The following is a 22,755-nucleotide window of genomic DNA, read 5'->3' on the forward strand; positions in this document are numbered from 1 at the left end:
AGACACGGAGACAGACACATACACAGAGACGGAGACAGACACATACACAGACACGGAGACAGACACATACACAGAGACGGAGACAGACACATAGACGGAGACAGAGACAGACGCATACACAGAGACAGACACAGACACATACACAGAGAAGGAGACAGAGACAGAGACATACACATACACATACACAGAGACAGAGATGGAGACAGACAGAGACGGAGACAGACACAGAGACATACACAGAGACAGACACATACACAGAGACGGAGACAGACATAGAGACAGAGACATACACATACACGGCGACAGAGAAAGAGACTGAGACAGACATACACAGAGACGGAGACAGACACATACACAGAGACAGACAGATACAGACACATACACAGAGACAGAGACAGATACAGACATACACAGAGACGGAGACAGATACATACACAGAGACAAACACAGATACAGACACATACACAGAGACAGACACAGAGACGGAGACAGATACAGAGACAGAGACAGACATACACAGAGACAAACACAGATACAGACACATACACAGAGACAGACACAGATACAGAGACAGAAACAGACACAGAGACGGAGACAGACACATACACAGAGACAGATACAGAGATGGAGACAGACATACACAGAGACAGAGACAGAAATACACAGATATAGATACAGACACATACACATACACAGAGACAGAGACAGAGACAGAGACAGAGACAGACATACACAGAGACGGAGACAAACACAGATACAGACACAGAGACAGACACAGATACTGAGACAGAAACAGACACAGAGACGGAGACATACACAGAGACAGACACAGATACAGAGACGGAGACATACACATACACAGAGACAGACACATACACAGAGACAGACACATACACAGAGACAGATACAGAGATGGAGACAGAAATACACAGATATAGACACAGACACATACACATACACATACACAGAGACAGACATACACAGAGACGGAGACAGACATACACAGAGACAGATACAGAGATGGAGACAGACATACACAGAGACAGAAATACACAGATATAGATACAGACACATACACAGACACATACACATACACATACACAGAGACAGAGACAGAGACAGAGACAGAGACAGACATACACAGAGACGGAGACAGACATACACAGAGACGGAGACAAACACAGAGACAGAGACAGACACAGATACTGAGACAGAAACAGACACAGAGACGGAGACAGACACATACACAGAGACAGACACAGACACAGATACAGAGATTGAGACAGACACATACACAGAGACAGACACAGAGACAGATACAGACACAGACACAGACACAGATACAGATACAGATACAGAGACAGAGACAGAGACAGATACAGACACATACACATACACATACACAGACACAGATACAGAGACGGAGACAGACACATACACAGAGACAGACACAGAGACGGAGACAGACACATACACAGAGACAGACATAGAGACAGACACAGACATAGAGACAGAGACAGACACAGAGACAGAGACACAAACATAGAGACAGACACAGAGACAGACACAGACATAGAGACAGACACAGAGACAGAGCGACATCTTTATGCTGCTGTTGTTGCAACACACACACATACACTTGTTTTTATGTCTTAGTGAGGACACCTTATAGACATGATGTTTTCTGCCTCCTGAGAACCAGGTTTTTGGTCTCCATGAGGACTAAACCCATGAAGAGCCATTTTAATGTGGACCAAACAAAATGTCCTCACTTCCTGTGGTTTTTAAGTTTACCCCAACTTTTAATCCTAACCCTAACCCTAAACTGAGCCTGGTAAAACCTCATTAGGACCAAGTTTTGGTCTCCATTGTTTGGGTTTGAGTGTTGCGTGACATCATCTACCAGAGCTCCTCCTCTCCCTCATATAAAATACATTTAAGGACATGTATTCTATAATTTATGATTAGATAATATTTATAGTAGATAATCTATGATTAGATAATATTTTAACGCCCTCTGAATTATCATATTCTGTATCCAGGCCTCAGAAATACACTACATGTAGTGTCTGGTTTTGTCCAGAAGATGGTGCTGTAATTCCACAATTGTCCCTACCAACGTCCATGTTTATCAATATTCATGTCCTGTACTTACTTATATTTATATTTATAGATATGTGTGCCAGTAGAACGGCTTAACATCACAGTATGTTGAAGTGAAAAGACAGTTTTGTACTTTAACTGTATGACAGTCAAACATCGACTTTTACTACTCACACTCTCAGACTGAGGGGGGGGGAGGGGTTAAGACGGGTACCCTGTGTGCGAAAGACATGATGGTCGTAATGCTCGCAAGTTCGACTCCACCCCTGGCTGATTGTACTCACTCTATTGTAAGTCGCTTTGGATAAAAGCGTCTGCTAAATGACATGTAATGTAATGTAATGAGGAAAACTTAGGACATTATGAGATGCTGAGTCATGATTATGAGATGTTAAGATACTCATAAATCAAGGTTACAATTACTATTACAAATGTGTTTTTTTTTTACATAAAATACAATTTATTCATATTTTTGGGAAACTTGGTAACAAAGGGTTACAAAGGGAAGCAGCAGGTGGTGAAGCAGTTTGGAGGTGGGGTCGTGGAGGTAGCAGCTGTGTCTGTGAGCCACGGGTGCCGCTTCATTTGCTCCAGAGTCGCTCGATTCTCGGGCTCCAGATTCAAACACATCTCCAGGAATTCCTGGCAGTGTCTCGACAGACAATAGCTGACTCTGATTTCCTGGTGAATGAAAGCTTCTGTGCTGAAGTTTGAGAATCCGTGCAGCGTTTCATAGAGCAGCGCCGCCAACTGCCACACGGTGGTGGGTCCAGCCTTGTATGTCCCGTCTCTGAAGAACTCAGGAGGAGCATATGCAGGAGTTCCTGAGAAGCCGCTGTAAGAGGATTTTAAATCTCTGAAAATGCGAGCACATCCAAAATCGATGACTCTCACTCGGGGGCCATGGCTGCGATTTTCGATGAGGATGTTTTCGGCTTTGATGTCGCGGTGGAAGACTCGCGCTGCATGCATCTGGATGGCTGCCTCCACCAGCTGCTTCAAGATGATCTTCGCCATGTCCTCACCCAGTGGACCATTGCTCTTGAGATACTGTAACAGGTCCACTGCGGTGACTGGTCTCTCCATGACCAGAACAACCTCATGTTCCAGATCATACCAGTTCAATATGGACACAGCTGCAGACTGACCCACCAACTCTGGTGCACCACCCGCTTTCACCATCATCAGCACCTCGAGGGGGATCCTGTATCTCCTTTCATTTAATATCACTGGGTGCATCTTCACGCATGATTGTGGGATGCGTTTGATCGCCACTGGAAGTTTATCAGCAAGTCTTCTCCCAGCAAAGACAGAACCAAAACCTCCTTGTCCAAGCATGTAAAATGACTTGTATTTGGTCACAAAGTCCACGTAGCTGGTTCTGAAAAAGATGGAGGTTGTCCCTTCATCCTGCGTGGAAGTCCTGTTCGTCCTGGGTTCCTCAGTTCCTTCAACCTCCTTCGACCTTTCAGTCTTTGTGAGATTTGGCTCGTTTCTACATGTCGGCCATTTTTTCATTGTCTCCTGGATTGTGGAGGTCATTATCTCCATGGTGTCATTGTGTCTGAACCAGTGAAACTGTTGGTGTCCAGACTGAAGAACTTGTGTCTTCTGTCCAAATGACTGGCTCTGAAATATGTATAGTCCCTGGCCTTTGATCCTTTAATGTCCTTTATTGCCCAAACGGCACAGATGACTTTGACTTTGATGCCAGGTGACACGGCTTTGATGACAGGGGTTTTGTTCGACACACAGAAAAATGAGAAGGTATTAGAAAAGGACGAGTGCTGCACTGAAGAACATTGACCTGTGGAGGGCAGCATTACCTTTCTTACCTTTCTCGCCCATGACCACGTTTACATGAGCAGTGATTAGTTTTCCACAGACGTGTTGGTCAAGTTCAGAGTCAGTGCCGGCATGTAAGCCTTCAAGCTATGTTTAAGTTTATGAAGCAATGATTTATACATGACGACCTGCCAGGGATTAGAAGAAGAAGAATTAAGATGGTTTAATCCAGACAAAGTGACCTATAAATAATTATATTGTCTAATAAATTTAGAATAAATATTCTATATGTTCTAGACGTTTAATGTGCCAAAGCACTTGTTAGCATTCAAGCGAGCAGACTTTAATCGCTAACGGTATTAGCATACATGACTAGAGTTTAATGAAGTGAAAATGATCGTATTGGCTAACAGACAGTTAAGTTAAGTGCAAGCTAGAAGCTAATTTAACGCAGAGAAGTGCACAGCATATTAGCTTTACCAACCATTAACACACACACACACACACACACACACACACACACAGTTGCATTTTACATTTGCATCTTAGCTAACAGCAGTAATTGACACTAACCACAACATGAAGTCAGATTTTAGCATTGTCATGACGGTTTAAAGAGCACTTTTTATAGCATTTAAGATAGTGGACTTTAACCCGCTAATGTTATTAGCATACACTGTTAGAGTGTTATAAAACAAATATTAATAATATGACATTATCATCTCGGCTAACAGTTAACTGTGAGCTTGAAGCCAATTCAACATTAGCATGACAAACCATCTTAGCTAGCAGTAATTGACACAAACAGAACAAAAAGCCACAATTTCAGCAGGAGGATTTTTATCGCTCATGTTATGAGCAGAGATCATGGTCTTGATGTTCCGTCCACATGACTGTGTTTGAATGAAGAACATGAAGGACATGAAGGACAACGGGACTAAAGGACCAAAGGATCTAAGAATATTAATGTGCATGTACGTGTTAATTGTGTTAAACTGCAAATGCTATAAGTGTTTTTATTTAGAGTGAATATGAAGAAATGAAGTGTCAACTGTAGTGCGTAATTTTTTCTGTAAAAACTGTTCAATAAACTTTGTTTGACTTTAGCTCCAAAATCAATGGCTCTTCCTCCTTTAGATCAACAAAAACATAATAAAAATATAACACATAAAAGAGTGGAATCTAAGGAATGTGAACTTCACCCTTTTGTTCCACACATTCTCTTTTAAAATAAGTCTTTTTATTGTTGTGTTGTTCCATGTTTGCTACTCTGCCAGAACTGAAGTGAACAATGATTTTATTGTCACTGCCATAAACTACATTGTCTCTACTGCCACCATGTGGCCAACAGTGATGCCTGCAGTCACAACGTCATCTCTGTCAAGTCTTTTCAAAGAAAATCTTCAGAATAAAAACAAAGTGACACGAGAGTTTTTACGAGGACGCGCCTGTTTTTATACAACATTATAAAAGTGAGCGTTCTTAAGAAAAGACTTTGGAATAAAGTGATAAAACCTCAAAACCTCGTAAAACCTCAGCAAGGTGAGTGGACTCAGCTCTGCTGTGGATTTATGCTGTCGTCAACGTGTGTGTGTGCGTTTCTGAGTGTGTGTGTGTGTGTGTGCGTGTGCGTGCATGTGCGTGTGTGTGTGTGTGTGCGTGTGTGAGGCTCTCCTCGACACATCTGGATGAATAATTCACCAAACTGCAGCACAGAATAGATGATTAACCTCAAATATACAGCACAGCACTATCATCCAGAGTGAGTGGGTGAATGAGTAAATGAGTGAATGAATGTCACTGTTTCTGTGAGGAGGAAAATAAAAGCGAGCCTCATCAAGTCACAATGATACTGTTTTATCCAAATGAATGTAACAGTTTTTATGAAACATTTGATTAAATAGCGACGTCAGTTAGTCAGCTGCCAGGTTTGAGGAGTGATTAACAGATTAACAGATTAACAGACAAACAACCTCAAAAGTTAGAGTTGCCTCTGCACAGACCGGTGCCTGTGGAAGCATAATTACATTCACTTGCATTCATGATAAAAAACAAACAAGGAAAAAATGACGTAATTTGTTCAGAAAAACATATTTGAAAAAACAAAAATCATGAAGAAAGGACTTCATAAGTCACAAAAACTGAGCTAGAAAAGGCAATCTGGAAAAAATAGTGAATTCATTTTGAAAAACAGCCGTTTGTAAATCATAATTTCATCTTTTTAATCCTATAAACTTGACTTTTAGTCATAATTATAGCTTTTTATCTCATTATCTTGCCTTTTCGTGTCTTAATTGTGTCCATTATCTCACAATATCAACCTTTTTATATATATATCAACCTTGTATAATTTATGATTTCCTGAATCCAATAAATGGCAATTTATTTCAAAATCTTGATTTTTATGCTATGCAGTAAGTTTAACTTCCTCTCTCACAACTTTGAGTTTTTAATCGTTATTATGAATTTATACATTTTACAACCGTATATCTATCTAAAGAATTCCACTCTTTATCTCACATTAGATATATATACATATACAGTATATGTATATATATATATATATATATATATACATATATATCTCTCTTTCTCTCTATATATATATAGATATATATAAATATATATGTGTATGTATAGATTTATCTACATCATCACTACCTTTTGACTTGTTATCTCACACTTAAATACTTCAAAATAATGACTTTTTATCTCACGTTTATTTCATGTTATCTCATAAATTTGACGTCCTATCCCATAATTTTCACTTTCCATGAGAATCTGGATGTTTTAGTTGTGCCGGTGTTTGCCTTCCACGCAGTTCAGAGCAAATATAATGAGCTTATATTAATGAGAGCGCGACGGTTTTTGCCAAATCAGGATTTTGCTCTTGAAAGAATGTCGAGTTCCTGGACGTGTGTGACGCAGCCTGCAGATCTGCTCTGATGTGGTCAGATTAATGGTCAGATTAATGGTCAGGTTAATGATCAGATTAATGGTCAGATCTGGTACAAACTGTGTCTGTGTTGATGTGAAAGGTGCAGCAGGTCACGGTGAACAGAAACAGAGTATGCTGTGGTGTGTGAGGCTGAACAAACACTTTACAGTCTCCATGGTGTGAGAGTGAGGCGGCGCTGGCCTCACGCACACACTTTTATTCTTCCTTTTGTTTTTTTCCTCGGTTTAAAGAGAGAGGACAGGATGTCTCAGGTGTGTCCTTCTGCTTAACCATTAAACCCAGACATGATCCAGTGACGTTCCTCAGCTCACCGCCTCCAACAAGACTTTTTTACATTTTGATCATTTTGCTTCTTTTTTTCGCTGCAAAAATGTTAGAAAAGATCTTTTTGCTGCTTTGTTTTTCCTCCGCGTTGGCAAACCAACTGTGTAAACCAGGTAAGAATTGTCTTTTATATTACAAACAGTGTCACTATAAAAGAATGCACATTGTAATCTCTCAATCTGGCACAAACACAGACACGTGACTCGCATGTTGTTTGCTTTTCATTCGACGACTTAAAATGCACTGAAGTGATGTTTTTGTTGGATTTAAGTCTTTGGCAGCAGATTATTGAAGGCAGACGGGAAATTAAAACATAATTGTGTCCTTACAGACGCTTCAGACGGATATAAAGTTCGAATCAGCCTCAAAACTGCTCTGGGAGACGACGCTGTACGTACATTTGTCAACTTCATTCTCATAAATGCACATTTTTGATGGCTTTACTTGAACCTGTTGCCCGTGTGTGTGTGAGTGTGTGTGTTTGTGTGTGTTTGTGTGAGCAGGTTAATGTGGTGATAAATTAACCCGTGCTCCGTCCACTCCTGCAGTACGTCTGGAATGAAAACGAAATGTTCTTTTTCCGATCGACTCTGGCGTTCGCCATGAGGACTCACGTCAGCGGCCAGAGATTTGAGTGCGTAAACGTCTATTTTTATTACTATTATTAGTATTATTATTATTATTATTATTAGAATAATAATAACAAATCAATCATTTCAACATTATCACACAGCGTGTGAATCATGTGAAGCTGTGAACACAGAGGAATCAGTGGCTCGTCTTTGTGTGTTTGTCACCAGAGTGTCGAACATCGTCGTGTGTAACGAGACGCCCAGAGTTTCCTTCTGGTTTGTGGTGACGCAGCCGCAGAATCTGTCGCAACTCATCGATAAAGAACACGTGGAGGAGGCCATCAGGTGATCACATGACACAAGAATAATAATAATGATAATAATGATAATAAAAAACTCTATTACATAAAATAATACATGTTTTTCAAGTTCATTGAAGAATTAAAAAGTGATATGACACTGTGTTAACTTAAGTTTAAATCAACCTGTGTGTATTTAAATACACATATTTATATATATATATTCTTTTCTTACTGGATATTAAACTCTGTTTTTCCATTTAAATGCGTCATTTGTCACATGCGTTTATCTAATATTCTGCTTTTTGGTGACGTCTATAGATTTGTCACCGTTATGTCACTGAAAATGTGTCATTCTGCTAACGTTAGCCAAACATTAGCTGCCACTATTTCGTCATATAAAAAGAGTTTAGCAGCGAAACAGCGTGATTTAATTTAAGGATGTTTTTGTTTTTAGGAATTTTTTTCATAAAGACAAAATTTGTTATAATGCTACAGTGCTGCGATGATGCTAACAGCTGTAGCATTTTAATGTGAATGTGTTCCTTGTGCTAATGTTAGCTTCATTTAGCCACCATAGCTCCCACTAGAACAAATAAAGCCAAATATTTTGGCAGCAAAACATATTAATGTAGGCAAGGCTGCGTATTTTAGACAATAATTTAAATTTTATGAACAAAAGATATGCTCATATGCTACGTAACTGTGGTGTTTGGATGACAAGTTGATGCTAACAGCTGTAGCTCTAGGCTTTTTTGTACTGTTAGCTACATTTAGCCACCATAGCTCACACTAGAACAAATAAAGTTACATTTTTAGCAGCAAACATGGTCATGTGGGCAGGGATGAATTTTTTTTTAGCTATTAATTAAAATGTTTTGGATGACGTATTAATGCTAACAGTTGTTGTTTTGTTTCTGTGAGCTAATTTTAGCCACCAAAATAAATAAAGCAATGTTTTAGCATTAACACATATTAATGTAGGCAAGGATGTCATTTTAAGACATTAATTTAAACGTCTTCTTATGAAAAGTATTCATGGAGAAAAACTGAGCAGAAATGTTAAATAAAACATAAGAAAATGTGTTTTTTCTTCGTGTCTTTGCTCATTAGAAAGTCCAGGAGTCGGATCAACAGCGCTTTCCTACTCACGGATAACACGCTGGAGTTTATCGGGATCCAGCCCACGCTGGCCGCTCCAGTCGAGCCGGTCACGCCTCCGTGGCTCATCGTGTTCGGGGTGGTGATGGGCGCCATCGCCGCCGGGATCATCGTCTACATGGTGTCCACTGTGGTCAGAAAGAAACGGTACAGAAAACCTGATGTTTCTTTTTCGATCTATGTTGTAACCGAACCTTGTGCTTCTGGCTTTTTATTTAAATTATAATTGTTAATATTTTTATTCCAGTAAGAAGAACGAGAAAACAAACGGCGACGACACAGACGACGAGACGCGAGTGAAGACGATAGAAAGCGGCAGAGCAGCTGACGGCGTTTATAACCTGTCCTTCGCTGATGACGAGAGATTGTAAACTTTTATCTAAAAAACCCACTCCCATATGAACAATAAAACTTAGAATGGAAACATTAGGGTTATTTTATTCAAGGTTTTTAAGTGTGATTGTATGACATAGCTGTGAGCGCCCCCTGCTGCTGAGAACCAGCCCATCAGGACACAATGAAAAACAGCCACTTTAGCCACTGAGCTAAAGATTCACCAAATAAAACTAAATCTACGTTGGTTTCTCCGCGACCTTGAGTTTCTTAAATAATTACAAATAGTCACTATGACTCAGCAGCCACTTCATTAGGTGCTGATTCTTCTTCTTCTTTAACGACATCTCGTGTCCATGATGTTTCATTACTGCCATCTCCTGGAATTAAAAGACTCCTACACTCCACTTTCTTTCTTCTTCTTCTATGAATGCCTCATTCACACAGCTTTGAATGATCCTCGATAACGTGAGAGTAACTGAGAGTGCATTTAGTCATGTGACGCACTGAAGACGAGCTGAAATTCAAACTGAGCACCGGAACAAGGAAGAAAAGGTGATTTATTTATCAGAGGTCAAGGGTCAGGGGTCAGAGGTCAGAGGGAAATGACCAGACTGGTTCACGATATTAAAAAACATAACTAATGAACTAAAATAACATCAACAACAAAGATCATTTCTGAACAAACAAACATGAGGTTTCCTGTGTTGAGCAGTCAGCACTCAACTGTAATACACATATGTACCGTTAGGTGGCAGCATTGCACTGTGTTTACAGCGTGTGTATGCGTCTCACTTTAAAGGGTTTTTAGGGGTTAAGACCTGGTTTAATGGTTATTGTGAGACATTTATAAGTGAGGCAACAAATACAAGAACTTGTCAGTTGTCTGTGTTTAAGAGTTAAGAATGGCTTTTCATATTTCAAACACAGGTCTGTGGAGTTTTCACATTTGAAGTGACGCCGATTTTTACAGGACGAAATATTAAAACTAACTAAATAACATTTAAATACAATATTTTTCCTTTCTTTTGGAGCTCTGGAGGTTTAGGTTAAGGTTCGTCATTAACTAGTTAATGGTAAAAGTTAAGGTTAAGATAGACTTTCAATTCAAATTTGGGTGAAAATAATTAAGCTGTTAGTGTTTTTGTTTTTTTTGACCCGACAGCAAATGTTTTTCATGTACATGAATTAAATATTACATATTAAATATTAAACGTCCTTTTATGAATACATTCTTAAAGTTTAAAAATAACAAATAATAATAAAAATTCTCCAATTATATGTAATTGAATGGAGGAAACATTGAAGCGGGAAGCCCATGGACAAGTGGAAGGGAATTGGGCTTGTAACAGAGGGGTTGCTGGTTCAACTCCCTAGAGAGGGAGAAGCTGAAAGAACACAAGAGAAAATCGTCCGCCCTGATTTATAAAATTAGCCAAAGAATAACGACCTCTAATCTCTAATCTATGCAACAGTGGCCCCCTGTGTTTAAACCATGTACTGCAACTCAAAAACAAGGATTCCACTCAAACCCGGTGTTACACTGTGTTCATGTACTTCCTGTCTGCAGGGGTCCCAAACCTTGGTTGACATCAAATTCAAGGACTTTTCAAGAACTTTCCAGGACCCGTTGTCTCAAATTCAAGGACTGAATGTGCAGACACAGCATAAAGGTAGATTCCTTGTCCAGGATTTGGACACTTGGACATTTTGGATGCGCACCAGCTGCTGTTTTTCTTCTGTATTTGAATTCTTTTTCATTGCAGACCCTTGGCTTGTCCTCTGGTCAAGACATTTTGAGAGGAGGTTCTGAGGCTTTTTTTATTCTTTAAAAAAAGCTGCTGTATAAATAAAGTTATAAGTCAGTAAAGGTCATTTATACGACTTAATTTAGTCCATTTATAACGTGTGTCCCCTTTAAAAGTCGTCTGCTGCTGAAGTCGCTCTGAAAGCACGAGGCCTCTTTGTGCCGCTGTTGAATTATCAATAATAAACATCACAATCCCAGTCCATTTTTAATGAGCCCTATTTTTCTAACAATGCAGCTTTCAGGGCTCAGAATCAATATTTCACAGGGAGGGGAAAAAAAAGTAAATTTTTCATCACTTTCGTGTCGAAAGTCCAAATAAATCATTTATATCAGTTACACGAGGGTGAAAAGTCACAGATTCCATATGAAATGTTATATATACTGTATATATATATATATGTATATATATGTGTATACGCATATATGTATATATATACATATATATATATATACAAATATATATATATATATGCGCGCTGACCGTGCTGAGAGCGCCCCCTGCAGTGCGGGACAAGAGGACAAAGTGATTTCAGCTGCAGGTCGACTGCTGCCTCGTGTGGTGAATCTTGGTACTTTTTCATGACACAGTCTTTGGTGTGGGAGAGTGAGCGGTTTACAAAGCCACAGTCAGAGTGGAACTATCCCTTTAAGGAGTCACATTTCTCTTCTGTTCGGTCTAAAAATCCCATCTCTGCACTTCTTTGTCTTTGTCCTTCATATGTGTATGAGTCCCGCTGGGCGTGGCCTGTTTAGCCCCGCCTCCCTGGCCCGCCTTCCCCCTCTCCCGCTCTCGTACGACCTCCATCAGCCTCTGAAACTTCTGGTTCAGCTCATCCATGTCTCCCCCCCCTCCCCCCTCTCCCTCCTCTCGCCCCTCGTCCTTCTCTCGCTCGCTCTCCAGCGAGCTCAGAGACTCCGCCCTCGAGTCACGCCCCTCAAACTCGTACGTCTGCAGCGAGTCGTACGGCGGCTGGGACAGGTCAAAGGTCACCTGATCCAGGCGGATCTTTAGGAGGTCTTCCATGTGGAGAGGCCGTGGTGGGTTAGAGGTCGTCGCTGCCGCAGGCCCCGCCCCCAGCGGTGTCCAGCTCATGTCACTGTTGTCCATTTTCTGTAGTCTGCACATGCTCAGTAGCTGCGACGGCGCCGGGTACAACCCGCCGTTCACGCCTGAGCCTCTGCTGCCGCGATTGAGCGAGCCCACGACGCTGTACGTGTCTCTGCTCGGGTAAACGGGAGGAAAACTTCTCTCTGAAACAGACGGGAAGAAGGAGGAGGAGTCAGTGTCGACGTCGTCCAGCGTGCAGCTGGTGGCGCTGGTGCTGACGTGAGTCTGCGACGACTCGGGCCGCGGCTCGAGCCGGTTCGACAGCGACTCGCTCAGGTCAGCGTACGACGGAGCCACGGAGACGTCGTCGTCGTTCGCTGGTTCAGTCTGAAGAAAAGTGTGGACACAAAGTTTCAGATTTCAATAGAACGGAAGAAAACAGGAAACGCTGAGTCAGCATTCTCAACCAATCAAGAGAAAGTGTGTGTGTCACAGGTATGTGTGTGTGTGTGTGTGTGTGTGTGTTTCTGACCTTGACCTCCTCCCGACCCTCTTTGACCTCAGCTGTATTTGCTGAGTCACTGTTTTCTTGTCTCTGGGTCAGTGTGTGTGTGTGTTCGGCTCCAGTCGAGCGCAGCATGGACTGGACGACGTGAGCCGCTCCACTGATCCCCCCGGTGGTCAGCTGAGTTAACTGCACACCAGCCTCCAGAGGTCCGGCCGCGAGGTCTGCGAGGACGGGCAGCGCGTGGACGCCATAGCAGAGGCGTCCGTAGAGAGGGGCGGAGCCTGGCCGCTGCTGAGGGTCCAGGCCGAGGCGAGGGTTACGGCTCCAGCTGTACGTCCTGACCCTGTGAGGATTCTGCTGTGTGTACCATCTGTGACGCACGCACACACACACACACACACACATTTCATTTAAATGATATAAATTACAATAAATTATTTATGCAATTCATAACATTTGAATAAAGTCAGTGTTTGTTCTTTTTCAGAGTGTTAAATGTGGAGTTTATAGATGTAAACACATATTAAACATGTTGAAGTCGACCAGCACTTACAATTCAGTCATTTGTATTTATTGTCAAATTATACATATTTAATAGTATTTAATAGTCTTTATTTCCTTATCTTATTTTTACTTTTCTACACTGATTGTATTATGCTGTAAATTTCTCCATGTGAGACGAATAAAGGATTATTTTATTTTATTTCAGGATTAAAATAATCATCTGGACCACTGGTCCTTATTTAATCCCTTCTTAAATTTCTAAATTCTTAATTGGAGAATTAAATAAATACATAAAAAATTCACTTCATATATTTAACTGTAACCCTGGATTTCCACTGGACGCGGAACGGCCGCGGAACGGCAGCGGCCCGGTAGCCGTTGCAAATCGCTTCCATTCTAATCAATGTGAGCATTCCCACCGGCCGCGCTGCGGCGCGGATCAGCAGCGGCCCAGAAGCGGCTCGCCGCGCCGCAGCGCTATCGATAGGAATCAGTTCTATTTTTTCCGTTGCCGCTGCTGAACCTCGTAAATTTCAACGAAGCAGATCGCACAAGACAGGAAGTCCGACACAGTATCAAAGTAAAACACTTCCGCCCCCCTTTCAAAATAAAACACAATACGCAGGTCACAACTTCACCTCAACGTTACGTCATAACCGGTGCTCCCAGGTCAACAGTCATTTGATCCGAGGGTCTCGGAGACAATGGACGACGAGAGACTGATTATGGAAGTGGAGAAATATAAAATCCTTTATGACACCACAGATCCTTATTATAAGGACAATGTCAGAAAGGACAAAGCCTGGTTTTTAATTGCAGGAGTTTTGGGAGTGGATGGTGAGTATAAAGTCCTGCTAAGATGATATTGCGGGATCTCGCGTCCGTTCGAGATTATCGCGCGATCTTCCGTGAATACCGCTGGCTCCCAAGGCTCCGCGCTGCTGCCGTAACGCGCCCGGGGGGGATTGACGTTTGGGAGAGGACGAAGCAGAACCGTGCTGCGGCCGTTCCGCGGCCGTTCCACGTCCAGTGGAAATCCAGGGTAACATAAGCAGTTAATCACACATTAATCCTAATTTCACCGGAGCATAGGAAAACGAGTCTCTGCCTCATTAGGACCAGGTTTTGGGTCTTACATGTTTCTGTGGTTCGTGTGCTGAATCCTGTGCATGCTCTGCAGCGCCGTGATGTCAAAGGCGCTGGTGTCCGCCTCCCCTCCCCCCTCGTCGTCGTAGGATATGATGTTCTCCCGGACGTCGTCCTCCTCCGAGGCGCCGTGGGCGTCTCGCTTCTGGTGACGCAGCGACAGCGAGAGAGCGCACACCACTAGAGGGCGAAGACGAGACACGTGATCAGACTACAGGAGCTTCACCTGACCCCAGCGCTCACACACACACAGACGTACCCAGCAGGGTGGTGATGCAGGCCAGCATGGCCAGCAACGTGACCAGGCTGAATATGAGCGAGGGCGTGGAAGACGGCACGGGCAGACACACGGCGTGTCTCTCCCACTTCCTGTCCCTCTGCCGACCCCTGTCCTCCGTCTGCATGCCGCCTCGCACGCACGGACAGACGGTCAGGGTGACCGTGCCGGTGTTGGTCAGACCCGAGGCGACGTCGCGGAGCACGACCGGCACCAAGAGCGTGAGCGAGGACGAGGAGAAGCCGGGCACAGGCTCCAGCGCTGACTGTAGCACCAGGTTAGCCGTCACGCCTGATGACGTCGCTAAAATGAAAACACGCCACAAATGAAACGAGGTCACTGCACAACACACAGGTCCCACTTTCAGCCTGTGTTGTGTATTAAAGCTGCAGGAGCCACAAACAGCTGATGTAGAGTTTCTACAGGTTTGTTTACGCCGCCATGTTGGCAGGAAAACCTTCTGCAAGACTTCACTTCACACTTTAAATCCATGGCGAATGAGATACGACCATTATAGCGCCCCCATGGTGCTTTTCACAAGTATGCAAACAACTGGAAATATAAACATAAATCAATATCTGACACCAAATCCACAGCTAACACTGGCGTGGACGAACAAAGCCAATGGTAAAATTTGAATGCAGTAGCTGGTGTTTGTCCAGAGAGGGCAGTAGATACACCGATTTACATCACAACATGTATCATTTCAGTACTTAAAGGTTATTATGGCATCAATGTTTACAACCACACATTTGAATGGGAAAAAGAAGAAGAAGAACAACAGCAACAATCAGAAGAAGAACATAAAGAAGAGCAAAGTTACCTCCAGTGTCCCTGATGGTGAGATTGAGTCCAGAGCTGGACTCTGGGGGGACGCTGAAGTGGATCAGAGAGTCCTGACCTCCCTGGTCCCTGTCGATGGCTCGCAGAACCTGAACCACCTGCACGACAGGAAGTTCTCTTTTAACTCTCCATTTATACAAAATAATGAACATTATATATAATGTATATAATATTTAATATTATATACATTATAATATAATCTAGTGTATCAAGAGTATAAACTTGACTCTTCTTCAGTGAAATCACTGTCATTCACAACATCTTTGAAAGAAATCAGAATAAATGTCTCTATTTGTTTGTAGAAACACGATTTTAATTGAATCCAACCTCGTTTTCTTTTATTATTGTTGTGACTTTGTTTTCATCATAACCATTCACAGTTATTTTCATTCTATAATTACCTCAGTGCAGTGGTGATGAAGTCCACCACAGGGGATTTAAAGGGAAACAATGAAACGTGAAATCCAGTTTTGCTGCGGTTTAATTTCACTGTTTACGCTTCACTCTCCTCACACTGCATCACAGCTGCTGCTGCTGCTGATGATGCTGCTGCTGCTAAAGCAAACACTATGCGTCCCACTGCTGCTGCTGATGCTGCTGCTGCTGCTGCTGCTGCTGCAGTAAAAGCACCCAGCTGGCAGGAACAGCGGGTGGCAGCACAGAGAAATAACGTGACACATGTGTCACAAAAACACTGACTGCATTTTTAGCAGCATTTGTTGTTTCCAAGGAAAAGAAATGATCCAGAAATGAACCCTTTGAATACAGTGATGGTTATAATACAGTGCAGGGACCATGTTGGCAGGCAAAGATGGAGCAAAAATGAACAGGACCGGTGCTGGATTCAACCTGTCAGAGTTGACTGCCACTTTAAATCCATATAGATCGACCGATATATCGCAAAACTTGACAGACTGACTTCATCTGATCGTCCCAGATGAGTTAGTTAACATTTGTTGAGGACATCATTGCAGACCTGCAGTATCCTGACATCCCTTCATCTGTTCTGACCGAGTCTGGACACAAACATTTAACTCTGGAGTCTACGGGCTAAAGATAGTGTTGGTGTCAATGGAAGAGTTAATGTTTCTTTAGTATAACGTCAGCATTAGCAATGAGCAGTGTAATGTAAATGTGTTAACCTTGCTACGCAGACGAGCTCTCGGTAAATCTAGTCTGACTCCGTGATTTACCAACAGTTAAGCATGAAATAACGGCATTGCTGGTGGGTTCCCATCGCTCTGTTTCTCTGGATCAGTGGAAATCCAGTAAAATGTTCTCTTATGTTTTGTCTAGTGTATACGTCTACAGAGGTGAACACTTATCTTGATTGTGTAACATCAGCTCAATTTAGAGTCAGGGTCTCAAAGTCAAATGGCCTGGGGGCCACATGAGCTTCATGTCTGGTAAGGAGGGGCCAATCAAGTGAAGAAAAGTCTAACAATGTGAGTAAAAAAGTAGTGACGGGGCGATATTAGCTTAAAATATATCATGTTATTCCCTCATTATATAGCAATAACAACATTTGTGACAATATATTGTCTATAATTTTAAAATAAAGGTGCTTGTTTTGATAAGTATTGATATATACACGGGCCGCAGGTTTGAGACCTCTGATTTAGATTAACCTCATGACCAAACTGCATGTTTTTGGACTGTGGGAAGCCAGAGAACCTGGAGAGAAAATCCAAACTCTACACAGGAAGGACCTTCTCGTTGTGAGAACAACACGGCTAGCCACTGGTCCGCCGTGTGGCAATTTAATATCAGGTAAAAAAAAGAAAAGAAAGAAAGCTAGAGAGACAGAGAGAGTATATAACGGACCTGACCGGGAGCGCTGGAGTCGCACACAGATGTGGAGTACTGCCTGTCCAACTCTGGAGCATTGTCATTCTGGTCCAGTGTCTCTATGGCAACCACCACCCTAGACACCAGGTTTGGATTGTCTGAAAGAAACAGGAAGTGACACTAATGTGGAGTTTCTATCATATATAACGATGATGTGTGTGTATGTGTGTGTAGCCCCAGGGCGTGCGAGCTGTGACACACCTCTCTGCGTGGCCATGACAGTGATGTTGTGCCACTGCTCCTGCTCACGGTCCAACTCCATCACCGAGCTGATGAAACCCGCGTCTGAGGAGATACGGAAGAGAGCCTGAGGGTCGGACTGAGGGTCGATGGAGAATCTGCAGACCGAGAGAAATTAGTGAGCGAGAGACAGAGACTGAGACAGAGAGAGGGAGGGAGAGGGAGAGAGAGAGAGAGAGAGAGAGAGACCTTTCAACACAACTTTTATTTTTACCACTGCATGAAATGGGAGCTGCTGGCTTCTTAGCTTCTTAAAAACGAGCAGTCGGCTTATTATGCTGCGATCTCTCAACATCAGAAGTGAGAACTGGGAGTGACATCATGTCACATCTTTGCCTTTAGTAACTGTAGCAGCCACTTTGTTCTCTGGTTTTGTAAAGTTGGTAAATTAGAATATTTGGCCAAGAAGTCTGTTGTTGTTTTTGCCAAAGTTAAAGCAACTTTATATAAGTCAAAAATGCTGGTTCTTACATTAGCCCTCGGGTTCTGCGTCTAACTGTGTCAGTAATTACAAAAACAAGCCGTCTGTTTAAAAATCACTCATATTCTTTCTGTTCTCACCTGAAAAGAATAGGATTCTCTGGTCATTTATGAAATATCTACACAGTATTTGAAGGTTTGCAGTGATGAATGTGGCACATTCTAATTCTAAAAATATATAAGACGGATATAGTAACGGAGACCTGATGAGGGAGCTTTGTCCAGTGTCCGGGTCGACGGCGTGGACTCGTCCCACGGCGCAGACCGGTGGACAGTTCTCCGAAACATTCAGATGGTAGCGTTTCTGTGAGAACTGTGGCGGCTCGTCAGCGTTCAGCACCATGACCCGGACCGTGGCCTGGTCCTTGAAGGGCCCTTTCCTCAGGAACCGGGAGTCCACGACAGGGTTGGCCACTTCCACAGAGAAAGTGTAAGAGCTCCGTGTCTCATAATCCAGGAGCTGAAGAACAAACAGATGCAGCTTCAGCCCCTTTATGCTCCAGGCTACACTTTACACACGGCCTTTCATTTATCATTCATTCATTCATTCATATAGGCTTTATATTTCTATATTTCCTCACTCACACTGTACAGTGCTTCATAATTTATAAACAAGAACTTACTTTACCTTCCGCTCACCATATAGCTCACATCATCCCCGCTGGACTTACTTTATATCACTAACTTACAGTATTTCTGTGTAGTTATTTCAAACAAATAACAAGAGTCTCTTAAAAAGAAATGTAAAATGAAGCTTTCAACAACATGACTGTGATTTATTTTATTTTTAATCTGAGGTAAGATTAAGCACAACAATCAAACACGATGAAATTTACTGGATTTGTTTGTGAGTTTTTTGTGTTAAAGTAGCTCTGATAACGTAAACGTCTCCTATAAAAGATTCCCTTTTTGTCATTCATTCTGGGTTTTCACAAAACATTTACTACAGTAAAAGTAAACCAGGCACTAAACTAAACTCTCATATTCATGTCCTTCCTTTGAGGAGGCTTCGCAGCAGCTAGCTGCTACTAGTAGCTGCTGTTGCCAGATAACATGGCAGCAGTGTTTGACGTTAGCAGCTAAAACAGAGCCACTAGCTGCTGTTTTGGCAGTAGCTATCTCGCTGCCTTGGCAGTAGCTAGTTCACTGCTTTGGGAGTAGCTAGCTTGCTGTTTTGGCAGTAGCTAGCTCGCTGTTTTGGCAGTAGCTAGCTCGCTGTTTTGGCAGTAGCTAGTTCGTTGCTTTGGGAGTAGCTAGCTTGCTGTTTTGGCAGTAGCTAGCTCGCTGTTTTTGCAATAGCTAGCTCGCTGCTTTGGCAGTAGCTAGTTTGCTGCTTTGGGAGTAGCTAGCTCGCTGTTTTGGCAGTAGCTAGCTTGCTGTTAAAGCAGCTGTAATTTATCTGCTAGCTGCTAACGTAGCAGCTAGTTGCTGTGGCCAGATGCCATGTCATCAGCTACAGTAGCAGCATGGACATATAATATATGAGTTAAATGCTGTTTTCAGTGAGATAAAACTGATGTGAACATCTACTATAAATAGTAGAATAAACTTTCTGGTTCAACTTTCACTCTCCTTTTCTCTCCTCTGCTAAAAGCATAATACAAGCAAATTTAGTGGAATATCAAGTTTGTTTGTCCGTAAATCTTGCCTTGAATAAAACATATTTAGTGTTGAGTGTCCTTTGTTTATACTGTATTTTATTGTCAATTATTGGTGGTAGAAATGTAATTGAAGCAGTTAAATTGCCTGAACCAGTACTTTGTTATACAGGTAACTGTACAAATAAATCCACATAATAGATAAAACCAAACTAAATTATAGAAATTTTACACTAAATAACAGTTGTGAAATATAGTTATATTGGAATGAACTTGAAACTTAAGCAGTATTGTTGAATTTTACGAGTTCAGTGAGAACACACATTCAAATTAAAGGCACCTAGCAGGGCGTAAAGTCTCCTTCTTTATTTGCAGTGACCCAGTGATCTGGATTCAATCAAAAAAAGACAAGGACATCTACATGCACCACTTGGCAGTAGTGGAGCTTTGTGAGCTTGTGGAAAGACACACATTTCTGTGGGATTTGGCGCAGAGCTGCAAAGTGAACAAAGTTTGACTTGTGATTCGGTCGAGCAGACACCACTCGTATTGGAACTGGGGTCAATGTTTGGTTGCTCAACCCAAGTCATTTTGTTCAGCACTTCAAGTCCACTTTACAAGTAAAAAGGCTAATTACATCAGCTGCGCTCAACTGAAACACACAACATAATCTCTCAGTTCAAGGTTCAACTGCTCTGATCCAGGGTTCCCACACCTTGACTGACATCAAATTAAAGGACATGTCAAGGACCAGTTACCTCAAATTCAAGGACTGAATGTGCTTCAGACGGGAGGACAACTTGTAAGAGCGTCTTGGTCCATGATGGTGTCCACTTTTATTGATGTGCAGCAGCTCTGCATCTGGACAAGTGATTGTCCTCAAAGTCAGTCTTTGTCTTTTGTCTTTGGTAAGACAGAGATTTCTGTCGTCATTTTCTCTCTCTTTCTTAACTTTACTCGCTCATTGTTCTGCACCGAATCTCACGTCAGAGAGAGACAGTGGACAGTGAGTAATGATGTCTCCTAAATATCAACTTCACTTATTTCTTGCACAAAATTCAAGCACTTTCAATGACCCATGTCTATTGATGGCGATTTCCAAAAACTTTCAAGGCTTTCAAAGACCCGTGGGAACCCTGATCATAGACTTCAAATAAAAGATTGCAGCGGTGTTCCTCACTCACCTTGTTGAGCTCTATGACGCCCTCTTGGTCTCTCCCTGTTATGTTGAATATTTCGGCCTCCTCCGCGTCCAAGATCGTAAACTCCAGCTGTGCGTTTTCTCCCAGGTCGGGATCGGTGGCAGTGAGACGGCCCACTTCCACACCTGGAGCTGCCAGCTCCGACACGGAGAACGACCACGCGCCTGCAGAGATTTCATGTTACAGCAGTGTGAGCAGAGCTTTGATAAAACACACAGGCTCTCATACTGACGTCACAATATTCCACAACTATATCACAATAATGGTTCCTGTTACAATATTTCATAGGATTGTTTTGATATGGAACAATATACATGTCCATGATCAATGTGTTTGTGATGTAAATAAAACAATCTGACAGAAATAAGTCATTATAACATGATATTACACGGTGGGTCGCTAGAAATTGACTGGGCCGCGAGTTTGACACCAGAGATCAAAAGACTTATAATGAAAAAGTAAAAAGAAAACCTCACACTCTATTACTATACTATTACTATACTGCACCATCCTTTTTTTCCTTTGTTGATGCTGGGGGCATCTGACTTTCAAAATAAAAGTAATTTTAGCGTGATAAGAGTGATTCGTTTTATTTTGTTATAATACCATGTGCCCTAAAACCCGTGAATGTAATCCGTCTATTTTTTCACCTGCTACAGCAGATTCACACTTAATGGTGAGTGAAGGATTTTAATTTGCTAATAAAATGAAGTAAGATGCCGAGCAGTGGAAATAAATGAAGGTTCGTCGCTAACAACGTGGGAGATGAAAGCGCGTCTTTAGCGTCGCACGAGAAAACAATGGCAGAATTTGCAAAATGAAGCAGACAGAGAAAAAATGAGTGTGTGTTTCCATTACTCTACAGAACAAGAGTGAATAGAACTCTGTGACAGTCCCTAATTAATTCATCTGTGTTTGTCCTGTTCACTTATTTATGAACGAGTGTGTGAGATTGGTGTCACTGTAACGTTGCGTCAGTGCAGCAGGCGTGAAAACGAGGGCGGCGATCCGTGACAGATCACATCATCGTCCACCTGAGGAACAGAAATGACCTCCGCGTGCACGTGTGGTGCACACGCGGTGCACACGCGGTGCACGCTCGCCAACGAGCGGAGAAACACTTTCCCCTCTTCATCAGCGCAGCTCCATCTCACTGATGGTTAATTATTCAGCTGCTGTGTGAGATCACACCCGTCACACATTCAAAGAGCATCCAATATGAGGCTTTTTACTTAAAGTCGAGCATTATTCTTAAACTCCTCCACATAAGAATAAAGACTGAAGGGGAAAAATGGTATTAGTTGAGATGGAATTGCTTCTATGAAACAATGCGTCATGCTAAGCTTTATTAGCTGACGGTCAAATCAAATTTAATTGTAAAGCTCATTCAAGAACAACCAGAGTCGAACAAAGTGCAAAAGAATAAAAGAAACATATTTAAAAGAAAAATGGGCAAATAAAGAGTAAAACAAAGGAGGAAAATAATTAATCGACATGAGCGCATTTAAATAATGTAGATTAAACGCACTCAAATTAATACAACGTGACTAAAATGCTAATTAACAAAAAGACAAAACAAATCTACGTCAGTTGTTAAGAACATGATCATGTCTTTATCTCACTGTGAGACAGGAAACTGAAGTTTGTAAAACACTCACTCTCACACACCAAACCCCACAGACAATAAGACATTAGAACTTGTGATGGAGGCAGCA

General features: G+C 42.1%; 3 protein-coding genes across 3 annotated transcripts in view; 1 reads left to right on the plus strand and 2 right to left on the minus strand.

The window, feature by feature from the left end:
* Nucleotides 1-2,539: 2,539 nt before the first annotated feature.
* LOC131465900 (serine/threonine-protein kinase pim-1-like) lies at nt 2,540-3,986 on the minus strand. Its single transcript, XM_058638854.1, has one exon. It carries the CDS (start codon nt 3,652-3,654, stop codon nt 2,599-2,601), a length of 1,056 nt encoding a protein of 351 aa, XP_058494837.1. The 5' UTR covers nt 3,655-3,986; the 3' UTR covers nt 2,540-2,598.
* A 3,048-nt stretch (nt 3,987-7,034) lies between these two features.
* cltrn (collectrin, amino acid transport regulator) lies at nt 7,035-9,943 on the plus strand. Its single transcript, XM_058638709.1, has 6 exons — nt 7,035-7,284; nt 7,503-7,561; nt 7,720-7,805; nt 7,972-8,088; nt 9,156-9,350; nt 9,451-9,943. Exons 1-6 carry the CDS (start codon nt 7,218-7,220, stop codon nt 9,572-9,574), a joined length of 648 nt encoding a protein of 215 aa, XP_058494692.1. The 5' UTR covers nt 7,035-7,217; the 3' UTR covers nt 9,575-9,943.
* Nucleotides 9,944-12,022: 2,079 nt separating this feature from the next.
* LOC131465748 (cadherin-24-like) overlaps nt 12,023-22,755 on the minus strand; it is a 24,155-nt gene continuing 13,422 nt past the window's right edge. The window contains exons 5-13 of the mRNA XM_058638621.1: nt 21,023-21,204; nt 18,444-18,700; nt 17,722-17,858; nt 17,497-17,618; nt 15,653-15,770; nt 14,812-15,132; nt 14,543-14,732; nt 12,927-13,272; nt 12,023-12,781 (exon numbers count right to left, since the gene is read on the minus strand). Coding sequence (XP_058494604.1) covers nt 12,023-12,781; nt 12,927-13,272; nt 14,543-14,732; nt 14,812-15,132; nt 15,653-15,770; nt 17,497-17,618; nt 17,722-17,858; nt 18,444-18,700; nt 21,023-21,204 — 2,432 coding nt within the window. The remainder of the gene's footprint in view (nt 12,782-12,926; nt 13,273-14,542; nt 14,733-14,811; nt 15,133-15,652; nt 15,771-17,496; nt 17,619-17,721; nt 17,859-18,443; nt 18,701-21,022; nt 21,205-22,755) is intronic.

This window comes from Solea solea, chromosome 9 (assembly GCF_958295425.1).
Source record: "Solea solea chromosome 9, fSolSol10.1, whole genome shotgun sequence".
NCBI classification, from domain to species: domain Eukaryota; kingdom Metazoa; phylum Chordata; class Actinopteri; order Pleuronectiformes; family Soleidae; genus Solea; species Solea solea.

Bases quoted from the DNA above. Each gene is read 5' to 3' on its own strand.
- LOC131465900 (XM_058638854.1), bottom strand. From the start codon at position 3,654: ATGGAGATAATGACCTCCACAATCCAGGAGACAATGAAAAAATGGCCG.
- cltrn (XM_058638709.1), top strand. From the start codon at position 7,218: ATGTTAGAAAAGATCTTTTTGCTGCTTTGTTTTTCCTCCGCGTTGGCA. The intron at 7,285-7,502 runs GTAAGAATTGTC...GTGTCCTTACAG, and splicing joins AAACCAACTGTGTAAACCAG to ACGCTTCAGACGGATATAAA. The intron at 9,351-9,450 runs GTACAGAAAACC...TTTTTATTCCAG, and splicing joins ACTGTGGTCAGAAAGAAACG to TAAGAAGAACGAGAAAACAA.